Below are 12,198 nucleotides of genomic sequence, written 5' to 3' on the forward strand. Positions count from 1 at the left end.
AGTCCTTTCCTACTAATGTAAAATGATACTCTTAAAACAAAGACACTAAGTCTCACTTCTAACCCACCCATATTGTCTTTTTAAATTCTAGTGACTGAGGAAAAAAAGAGTTCTTTCTCATCAGCATTTTAAAATGAATAGCATTGCTCAGCTCACAATAGTTTTTAACCACTGAACTATAAAAATCAGACAACAAAACACTAAGCAGAGCTCCACTTATACAATCTTAGAGAACCAGCACTCCTATTGCTCTAAGTATGGAATGGTTTTCTCAGCTGTATGATACTATTAAAGAAAAATACATCTTTTCCAAAGTCAAACACAAGTGATTATATCAAATAGCTTTTAGTGAATATGAATGTTTCCACATCCCACAAATACAACATACACCTTTTCCAACATTCTAGTCAATTTCTTTCAACAGCTAATTTAAAATCTCTACTTCCTAAGATGTTTGTAAATTGCTTTTTTACAAGTATGTATATGTTTAATAACTCAGAAATTTAAAAGTGAAGTTTCAGTGATAAATCACAATAAGGAGGGAGCAACATATTGTAAATCAATTTATCAAATTTACCTGCCAAAAAAATACACTGAAGTCAATATAAAAACTTACAACTCAGGAGTAACATCACAGAAAATAGTGGAGCACGGCACTCAAACAACTGGTCCCTCCACTAAAAACTCATAAGCTGGCAAAAACTAACAATAAACTCTGGAATAAAAAAGCAAACAGAGAAATGCTTGAGAAGAAAAAGGCATTTTTATTTGCCTGTCTGCTACGCCCCATTCCCAAGAGAAGCAGCAATAGCTGTGGGGATGGAAGCTTCTGTTCCTGGACCCTGCTCCTAAAATACTATAGTTGTGTGTTTTGACCTGTCTGGCAGTTCTCTGAAGGACTGGTGCAGAGGCTGACCTTTAATTCACATCCTGACTCCAGCTAGAGTAGCTTTCCAGGTATCTGCCAAAAGATTAAAGACATATACTAGCAGGCAAAGCACAGAACAGGGCAAGCAGCAGACACAACCAAAAGACTGAAAAGGAAGAGACTAAGGTGGAAGTTCTTTGAAGAAATAATGGCTTGGAAGGGCTACCACATATACCAGGGAAGACAAAGTGTAAAATGCATACCAATTTAAGCATTATAAGAGTCCTAGAAGAAAAAAAACTAGAAATGGGCAGAAAGAATATCTGAAGAAATATTGGATGAAAACTTCCCAAATTTAATGAAAGACAGGAATCTATACATCAAAGAAGACAAATACACTCCAAACAGGATAAACTCATAAACGTCTACACTGAGAGATATTATAACCAAACTGCTGAAAGACAAAGACAGAATCTTGAAACAGCAAGAGCAAAGCAACTTATCATGTACAAGGGATTCTCAATAAGATTAGCATCCCATTTCTTATCAGAAACCATGGCAGCTAGAAGCAGTAGAATAACATATTTAAAGTGCTTAAAAAAAATCAAAGAGAATTCTATATCCAGCAAAACTATCTTTCAAAAATGAAAAATTAAGACATTCCCATTTAAACAAAAATTGGGTTTGAAAAAAAAAGTGGCAACTGTACCCTTTGTGTAGATCTTGAAGACAGTTTCAAAGAATGATATGGGCTAATAACACTAACACATGAGCCACAAAAGAAAGTATCAACAGAATTAATCATTCAGTACTCCAAGTGAAGGAAAATCTTGGTACATTTCAGGCAATATTTTGTGTTTAGTTAAAAACTTGTAGCTAAGAGGTAAAATATTTCAACAGCCAAAAGAAATCCTCTTTTCCTCTGACTCTTACATTGTTTTCTCTTACAAAGAATTCTTTGTTCAAATTTTGATATAGACTTTACCTGGAACATTATGGAAAATATGTTATGTTTCCAAAAAGGCAAAATGTACTGTTATGTACGTATGTATAGTCTATAAGATTGCTTCATCTAAAGTCACTGTCTGACCAATCCCTTGGCTGCCCCCAATTAACTAGCCAGAGGTCTCTCTTCTGAACTACTACTAAAAAATTAAAATAAAAATCCTAAGGGAAAAAACTGGAGAACATGCCCATAGCTCAATTCCTCTAAGTTTTACTATCCCAGTTCCACAAATAATTCTAAGGTTCCTATGCTGGTAAGCTTACTGCCACCAACACATATTCGCTCATTCCTTGGCCATGGAAAACTGACTCAGGCAAGAAAACCAAATACAGAAATCCTTAAGTTATCAATATTAATCTTCTTTAAAAAGGGTTTTACAAAAGATAGGCTCAGCCTGCTATGGACTGAATTCTGTCCCCCCAAAATTCATGCTGAAGCCCTAAACTCCAATGTAATGTGATGATAACTGGAGATAGGGTCTTGGGAGGTAATCAGAGTTAAAGAAGGTAATGTGGATGAGGCCCACATAATGGGATCAGTGGCTTTGTAAGAGGAAGAGGGATCACTCTCTCTACCATATGAAGACATAGCAAAAAGACTGCAAGACAAAAGAGTGCCCTCACCAACAACCCAATTCTGCCAGACCCTGACTGTGGACTTCCCAGCACCCAGAACCATAAGATATAAACATCTATTGTTTAAGCCACCCAGTCTATTGTATTTTATTACAGCAGCCTGAATTGACTTAAGACACAGCCAGAAAATACCAGATAAAAGTTATATAGCAGTGAGTCACTGAACTTGCTGACAAGATGCTACTACAGGCCCACGCAAGAATTACAGCCAAAGTCTGAACCACTGAAATTATGACAGGAACCCTAGAGTTGCAGCAATGACAATGCTGAAGTGACAACCTTGGCCACGGGCCATGTCCACACGAAAAGAACTATACTGCAAAAGTCCTACGCTTACTTTTTCCAAAGTGAAATCCATGTGCTTTATCTGTGAAAAATTAATAATAGCCCAAGGATAACTGAGGAGTCTTCTGTTTCCTTTATACTCTAACAAAGAGTTTGTTTCATGTAGGAACATCAAATAACCAGCTAGCCTTACATAATCATTCACCACAACCAAATTCAGCAAACAACACTCCAATAAGCCAATTTAATTACAAAAAGTTAGTAACCTGTGTCCAAAAGAGAATTTCACCTTATCAGCTTTCTTATGTCTTCGGTCAGTACATTTAAATCTAGAAGCGGCAGGAAAGGCTCAATTCTTTTAGGAATGTTGTCTCAATCTACTATCAAAGTAGTTGCAAAAACATGCCTCTGGTACCAGGTAGGGGAGAGAAGTGACAGAAGAAATTAAACATGTTCAACTATATATGTAAAGTGGATTAACTGGAACAAAATCAACCTAAGCACAGCACTGCCAAATAAAACGTGCTGATGAAGTGTCTGAAAAGTTAACAAGTAGGGGGAAAACAATCAAAACTAATCAATTACTCCACAAAGCATACACTTCTAATTTTTACATCATCAAGCTTTAAAATGTCAAAAATCCCTCTTATTAAACTCACAGTAAGTCTTCGATATATATTTGCTGAATGGATAAAATATGTACTAATCCATATTCTGACAAGTATTTTTCTATATGAGAAATTAATTTCAATTATCTGAGATAATTCTCAATTAACCCTTGTTTAAATGAAACCCTTAAGTACTTTACTAAGTCAAATGGTGTTTTAAAGCTTCTGTGTCGTTATACTGCTCAAATTGTTCAAACAATGGGAAAATCATCTTCTAACTATCCCACTGAGGAGGTCTGCTTCTGAATTAGAAGAGAAGCACTCCATAATAAATGGTGACAAAAACTTCATGGATTCAAGTTAGGGTTCTTTGGGGGAGGGGAAGATGATTTATATCAAGTGACAGGCCTACTACATCTCTAAGGAAGAATAATTCAAGGTCTTATCATTAACCAAATATTAGGGATAGGAGGACGGGACAAGAAGTGAGTAAAAAAGATACAAAAAGACCTACTAAGGGGAGAAAGAAGGTAATAAAGTAAAATTAACATTCCCAATACTTGCTGTATTGTGTTATTTGCACTCAACAATTAAAGCAATCTGATATCTTTCTAAGGATAAATTTTAAGTATTTGGAAGAAAGACCTTTCTTTATTTCAAGATTAAATGAAGCTTGTACTTATAACTCCAAATGTTCTTCAGGCTTTCCATAACCTCCACATGAGAATGCTCATGTTTTGGGACACACTAGGTATTCAAAGAATGACAGCTCTGTACATGTCAATTCCAATAACAGATGAGACTGGCATTCTCATGGGCTATGAGGGCTTCTTATACTAGGTGCCTTACTCCATCCCTTCAACATATTCTACACACGGTGGCAGGATTAAACGTAACATCATTGCCAGCTAGGTATAACCTTCAAAGCTAAATCCCAACCAATAAAATCTGCAATGGAGCTTCATATCCAAGGCCCCCTGATTCTACCATATGTTTTCTATCTTTAACATAGTGCAGCTCTAATCACATACCAGAACACTCACAGGGATCTACATACAGCTGCTGCTGCATCTTTGTTCAGTACTACCCTTCGTTTATGACCACCAGAGCGATGTTGTCTGAGGCATGCTCATTTCACTCAAATCAGAAGTAACCTCTCCCTTCTCTAAATTTTCTACTCCATTCTTTGTAGTTCTCGTTCACTTACGCAGTTCTATCTTATCTTACAGTGATTTGTGTATACCAACAGTCTGCTCTCTGAGGGCAAGAGCTCTATCACACCATCTTTGTGTCTCCCACAATGCCTAACACTCATTTCCATAAAGATCTGCTGATTTACTACATGGATACCTCAAAAGACTCTATGGGAAAAACAGATATATTTTAAGGGAAAAAAAAATGTTTAGATATGTCACTGTTTTAAATTGCATTTGCTTTTTATATCACTTTGATAATCTCAGTGTTTTAAGTGAATATTTAATCCATTTACAATTAAAATAAGCACTAATACAGTGGGGTTCTATAGCTCTTCCTACTATTTGTTCTCTATTTGACCCATCTATTTATTCTATGTTCCTATTTCTGTTCCTTTCTTATTGTTTGCCTTCTTTTAGATTAGAAAAGTTGTTTCCTTTCTTTATTAAATTACTTATACATCTGTTACTATTCTTTAATTTTTTTATTTTTATTGAAGTATAGTTGATTTACAATGCTGTGTTAATTTCTGCTGTACAACAAAGCGATTCAGTTATACATATATATACATTATTTTTCCATACTGTTTTCCATTATAGTTTATTACAGGATACTGAATATAGTTCTCTGTGCTATACAGGACCCTGTTGTTTATCCATTCTATATATAATAGTTTGTGTCTTCCAACCCCAAACTCCCAGTCCATCCCTCCCCTACCCCCCACCCCCACCTTGGCAACCACAAGCCTTTTCTCTATGTCTGTGAGTCTGTTTCTGTTTTGTAGATAAGTTCATTTGTGTCCTATTTTAGATCCCACATATAAGTGATATCATATGATACTTGTCTTTTTCTTTCTGACTTACTCACTTAGCATGATAATCTCTAGGTCCATTGCTGCAAATGGCATTATTTCATTCTCCTTATGGCTGAGTAATATTCCATTGTATATATGTACCACATCTTCTTTAGCCATTCCTCTGTCAGTGGACATTTAGGTTGTTTCTATGTCTTGGCTATTGTAAATAGTGCTACTATGAACATAGAGGTGCATGTAACTTTTTGAATTAAGAGTTTTGTCTGGATATATTCTCTAGCCCCTTCTACCACGTGAGGACATAGCAAGAAGGCACCAGCTATGAACCAGAAAAAGGGTCCTCCCCAGGATGCGACCATGCTGGTGCCTTGATCCTGGACTTCCAGCCACCGGGACTGTGAGAAATACATTTATGTGTTATTTTGTTACAGCTGCTCAAACAGACTAAGACATCAAACTCACCTCAAACAAGCGCAAGTCAGCAGGAACTCTGTCCCCAACAGAAAGGCAAACTGTATCACCTGGAACCAAGTCTCGTGCAAGTGTATGTTCCAATTTTCCTTCACGCACACTGTAACATGAAACAGAAACAACCACAGAGGAAGAAAGCAAGCCAGGCCACTTATTTGAAGAAATTCCTTCCAGTAGGCTTGCTTGAGGGAAAATATATTGCATTATCACCACTTCTAAGGAGATAAGTCAAATACAGAAACCAAGAAAAGACTTACTCTTGTGCTCTTGATAATTAAGATGCTCAGATGAATTAAAAAAAAAAACAAACAAAGCACTGGAAAAGCTATCCAGTTGCTCAAATGTAAAATGCGAAAACTGTAGCAACCTTCTCAATCACCAGGGTCTGATTATACATCACTGCACCCACAACAGTGCTTGGCACATAGTCACACACAGAAAGTATCTGTTGAATAAATCCATGTCTCAAGAATCTCAAAATTAGAAGTAACAAAAGTTTTAATAGTACAACTTGCTATACTGAATAGGGCATGAATTTTTCATGTCAGATTAATGGTTTCTACCTTATGTTTAAACAAATATTGGGCCACAATGTACACTGTAATAGTCACATTTAATTTCTACTTTTAAGAGTAGAAATCCGTATCAGAAACAAGGATCATACCAATGGCATTCTGGTGGCATAAGTTTATTCAGTTCTTCAAGAGATTTTTCTGAACGATATTCCTATTAAAAAAAAAAATTAAGAAAAAATATTTATAAAGAAATGCAAATATGTACATTCTTAAGAACATATACTATGTTAGACTTAACTAAATATTGACCCCAATCATTATTTTAACATTTCTCCCAATTTGTATCTTTTTCTTTACTTGCATTTATATTCCTACCCATAAAAGCTTGTCCTTTAATGTTAAGTATATAGTAACCAATTTTTGATAATTAAGTATTCTCAATTTTTTATATATATATATTTTGGGGGGGGGTGCTGGCACACCACACAGTATGTGGGATCTTAGTTCCCCAACCAGGGATCGAACCCATGTCCCCTGCATTGCAAGTGCGAGTCTTAACCACTGGGCCACCAGGGAAGTCCCTCAATTTTCTATTTCAATATTCAGTGTGCAAACCTAAGGTCAAGTTACTTGTAAGAAAGTGAAGAAAACTGATTAGTGTGTCCAAAAAGTAGTTTTCAGTCATTAAAAGTTAAGATCATTGAGCCTCATAATTAAGATAACTTTACTTTTAGTGTTTAATGACCAAGGAAGTCAAAGACAATTAACTGCAAACAACAGTGGTGTTGAGGATTCAAGCCCAAGGCAAGGTTTGTGAAACAAATCTTCGTGGGAAGAACGTAAGTTAAACAAGGAGAGAGATGTGGCTGCCCTACCCTTTCCCATGACTGAATTACCTAGAAAGGGGAAATTCTCAGGGGCCCTAACTGTGAGGCTCCAGCCTTCCTCCAACCATACAATCACAGCTGAGAGTCAGAGACAACCTTCACCTCAGTAATGTGGGCTGTCTTGCTTCACACAACATCACTGCTATTTTTGTCTCATGTCTGCACTAAGTACACCAATCTTTTGATCTAAGGTTAAAAAGGGAGAAGAGGGCTTCCCTGGTGGCACAGTGGTTGAGGGTCCGCCTGCCGATGCAGGGGACACAGGTTCGTGCCCCGGTCCGGGAAGATCCCACATGCCGCGGAGTGGCTGGGTCCGTGAGCCGTGGCCGCTGAGCCTGCGCTCCACAACAGGAGAGGCCACAACAGTGAGAGGCCCGCGTACCTCAAAAAAAAAAAAAAAAAAAAGGGAGAAGAAGGGGTAGGGAGAGTAGTGGGAGTGAAAGTCGGGGGGTGTTTTGAAATGACTGCAGTGCTAGCACTAATCAAAACTGCACACCTATCACAAACGTTTTCAAATAGAAAACACAAAGCTGTATATGAATAACTTAGAACTAAATCTGTCTTTACTACTTAAGCAAGAGGAACAAATGTGAGAGTAAGGTAAATCTGTAAATATAAAAATCACAAGACACCCAGGGTAATATACAGCATAAGGAACATTACAATAATTCTGTATGGGGACAGACGGTTACTAGGCTTATGGTGATCATTTCATAATGCATGCAAATATCAAATCACTGTATACTGCACCTGAAACAATACTGCATCTCAACTATACTTCAATTTTAAAAAAAAATTACAAAGACACCCCTCCCCCAATCATACCAAGGATATTAAGGAATTTGGAAGTTTTAACCAAAAATTCCATAAAAGGCTAGAAAACACTCACTACTCCTAGATCCTAATAAATGACATAGAAGCTGCCCAATCTTTACCTCCCTCTTCAGACTTCTTAGCCTTTACTCAACTACAACTACAAAGATACCTCTATATCAAAATGATCCTTCAACACAAACTTGACAGCCATCTCAAATGAACACCTAAAAGTTAAATTTTAAATTTATTGTAAGGTGGCATCAATATATGACTATACGAAACAATTAGCTATTTTTATGACTGCAAGGGTGTACAATGAGGATGGGAAATTGAGATTAGAAAGGAGGGAAGGCAGATGTAAATAATAAAAAGCATTCTCCTCCTAAAACACAGGTAAAAACACATATAAATAATGAACCTATCAAATGAACCTATCATAAAGATATCTGGCAGATGGTTTCAGCCACTACATTTAAGGTGTGTAACACACTATCTTTGTGTAAAAGTCCACACTGAGTACGTTAAAATAGAAATTTTGTGGGATTTTTTCTGAGAGTAGGGGCTATTACCAAGCTACTAATGTCTTCCATACAAAGTGATAATACTGTAAGAATACTTCTGAAGCAAGCCACTCCATACATCTGTAGCATTATTAAAGATGCAAAAGGGTTCCAGTTACTGGTCCAGTGCGGCGTACCACCCACATGACCAAATGAATAGCTGTGTCCAATGAGGCTCAGCCTGGAATAACCTCTATTAAACTAACCCGCCACCTGCCCTAAGGCAACTTTTATCTGTTCTAAGCAGAAGTATTCCCTAGATACAGGATCCCTGATGGTGTACTAATGCAACTCACAAACTTGCTGCAGACAACCCGATTAAAACCGGCTTTTCTACACTGGGTGACTATAAAACAAATTACTAAATTAGAGATTACCACAGGAAAACTGGATGATGACAGGAAATACCCAAGGAATAAATCATAGATGTGGAAATAACCACAGCCACTTAAAATATAGTCTTAAGATTCAAATTAACATGAATTTCAAATGCCATATTTATTTTTCCCTAAACTAGAATAATTCTTCTAGTCTTATTAACCATGCTTTAAAACTTTTAGCTAATCAAATGACACCTGCCAACACTGTTCTAAAACCTAAAGAAGTTATCAGATATTTAAATAAACATAAAACTAAGCCCATGTTTTTATTTATATCTATACTGGTCAACAGAAATCCAGACATTATCTCCACATTATTCACATTAATTTTTTAAAGGGGGTTCCTTTTCATATATCTTCTTTACTGTTCCAATGTCTATGCTGAACAGGGAGTTCAATCCAGATCAGAACATCCCTTCCATTGAGGAATGAGGAATTTGAACTCTGGCCCAATTTGTTAACTGGAAAAAATTTAAAAGCCTACTGCTGGATTTTATTTCTATTACTGTACTTTTTGCTTCCATCTGCTTCAGTTATCTTTAACATCATCAAAAAAAAAACTAGATTTCTTCATGCCACTGCCTAAACCAAAGCAGTCAAGTTGGTTCCACAAACTTCCTTGCAGAGTTATTGTTTTTGAAATTATTTCAAAAACAAAGAATAAATTGTTCTGACCAACATACCCATTAACTATACATTTTAACTAACATAAGCCACCTTGATTTTTTAAGCAATTAACTAAAATACCATTTTTATGTCATCAAAATAGGCTACTTACTCACCTGAACAAAGGCAACCGTAACGACGATAAGTATTGCCTAAACAAAACAAACAACCTTTTTAAATAAGACATTGTAATAACTGTTAATCATATCTTATTTTTCTGACTCTATCTGCAGCCCCAAGACACCAGACACTAAGCACAAAACATCCAGGGAAGGAATCACAACTCCGCCTTGAGGCCTGTGGGGAAAAACGGACAGGTGACAGGGACCTGCCTCCCCAGGAAGGCTTCTCAAACTCTTTGATCTCAGGATCCCTTTATGCTCTTACAAACAGAGGACCAGCTTTTGTTTATGTGACTTCCAGCTATTGATATTTACCATATTAAATACGTTTTCAATCACTCAGTTTTAATTTCTACTTATTATCTAAAAAAAAGTAAGCCCATTACATGTTAACATACAACATTTTTTATGAAAAATATTCCCCCCAAAAAATTGTGGGAAAAGTGGCAGTGTTTTCAATTTTTCTATCTTTAATGTCTGCTTTAATACAAAGCCAGATTCTCGTATCTGCTTCTGCATTCAATCTATTGATATGTTGATTAGGCTGAAGTATATGAACAAAATTCAGCCTCATTCAGATATTGTTGAAAAAGGGAGGAGTATTTTAAAAGCCTTTTCAGATGATTGTGGATATTATTCTTAGCTACACCAAAATTAGACAACTGTTACTTCAAAAGTAATTTGCAATATAGAACCTAAAACTATATCAATGAACTTTTCATAATCTGTTATATTAAAATCTACTGATCTCTTTTGCATGTTTCATGGCTCTTTTGTCACCGAACATTTTGTATCATCATGCACTGGTCATTTAGAAAAGATTGATTCACTTGGTTATTCAAATCTTTCAAGTGTTGACACATTTCATAATAGTTAAAAAAAAATCACATTCACTAAAATCACTACTGATCTTATTAGAATAAGGTCTTAAATACTGGGAAGCTGTCCAGCATAAAATAATGCATAAAATTTTTGCAAAATTCTAATTATCACTGAAAGCTTGAATTTTACCATTGGCAACAAATTCTGTCAGTTGTTTTTCTTGTAGTGATAGGCTCATGCCACTCACTTTCAAAAAAAGTATGCCAGTTATCCAAGTCTTAATAACCATAGTTTGTCTATCAGTCATTCTTTCGAGTAAAAGGCTAGTTCAGCTCAGCACACAGCCTTTCCTTGAAACAACCACCATACTTCAATGCGTACTTCCCATTTCATCACACAGAACATTAAAAAGGTATATATTTAAGGATCAAGACTTAATAAAATTAATTTTTACTGTTTTATCAAAAACACTGCTAAGAGAAACAAACAGTGAAAGAAAACAATGACTACTAGTTTGTTGCCATTATTTTGATTCAAGCCGAAGCTCTAACAGTTTTACCCGCCATCACTTTTGCGCCACTGATGCAAATGTCTATAGCAAAAAGACAATGTTTTTAGTTTTATGAAAGTAGTTTTGACCTCATATGCTCCCTTCAAAGAATCTCAGAGACTCCTGGGAGTCCACAAGGAAGAGCTGGTGAATCACAGCTCTGCGTTCATTTCTACTGTGTTCTTAAGCCTAACACACTTGCTTTAATCAATGCTTATACTTACTATAAATTTTTATACTACAATGAAACAGAAGGGCAAGGAAAAAAAAAAAAGATGAAAGCCAGAATAACCTAACTGGAAAGAATAAAATACAGAGTACACTGTTAAATAATACTTTTAATTTTTTAAATGTCAGGCTTCAGTTCACGATTACTCAAACATATTCTCAATTGGAAAGTAAAATAAATATTTAACTGGAAAATTATTATAAAATATTTCATATCTGTGAAATTATCGGATTGTTAAATAATTCTAGGGTGCCAATCACAGACCCTTGAACATTACATGAGATCACTGCAACTAAAACCAGAATTTGGATTTTAACCAAAAAACCTGAAGAAGCATTAAGGCATGTCTCAATTCATTTTCTAAAATAAAAGCCAATCCTAATTTATATGATTAACAATTTTTAAAAATATATATTTTTTCTTACCACAGTGATACTGACAGCATCATCAAACTGATGCATTAAAACACTGATGACTGCAGAAGCCAGAAGCAGCATAATAAGGGGATTTTTAAACTGAAAGTGAAAAAAAACAGCAATTCAACAGTTTTGTATGAAAGACAGTTGTGCACCAGCATAGCAAAAGCCTAAAAAAAACAACTATCAGGGCATTATTACTTAAAACTAAGAATTTACCAATTCCTTATAGTACACATGTATTTTTAGTATATTATAAGTTGTTCTGAATTTCTACCCGGGCTAGAATAAATGGAAAATAACTTTGAAGCTAAAGGTTTACATTAAGCACTGGGTAGAACACCTAAATTATAA

General features: G+C 35.7%; 1 protein-coding gene across 8 annotated transcripts in view; it reads right to left on the minus strand.

The window, feature by feature from the left end:
- The window catches only part of ATP2C1 (ATPase secretory pathway Ca2+ transporting 1), a 119,719-nt gene that overhangs the window by 50,817 nt on the left and 56,704 nt on the right, over positions 1–12,198 (minus strand). For 7 of the 8 annotated variants that reach the window (XM_060149856.1, XM_060149852.1, XM_060149859.1 and 4 more), the window contains 4 exons: positions 11,854–11,943; positions 9,822–9,857; positions 6,546–6,607; positions 5,873–5,981 (listed from right to left, as the gene is read on the minus strand). In XM_060149856.1, the coding sequence (XP_060005839.1) occupies positions 5,873–5,981; positions 6,546–6,607; positions 9,822–9,857; positions 11,854–11,943 (297 nt within the window). Of the gene's footprint in view, positions 1–5,872; positions 5,982–6,545; positions 6,608–8,268; positions 8,301–9,821; positions 9,858–11,853; positions 11,944–12,198 lie in introns of those variants that run through there. The other variant, XM_060149860.1, reaches the window with a different exon arrangement.

Source organism: Lagenorhynchus albirostris, chromosome 5, assembly GCF_949774975.1.
Source record: "Lagenorhynchus albirostris chromosome 5, mLagAlb1.1, whole genome shotgun sequence".
In the NCBI taxonomy this organism is placed as follows: domain Eukaryota; kingdom Metazoa; phylum Chordata; class Mammalia; order Artiodactyla; family Delphinidae; genus Lagenorhynchus; species Lagenorhynchus albirostris.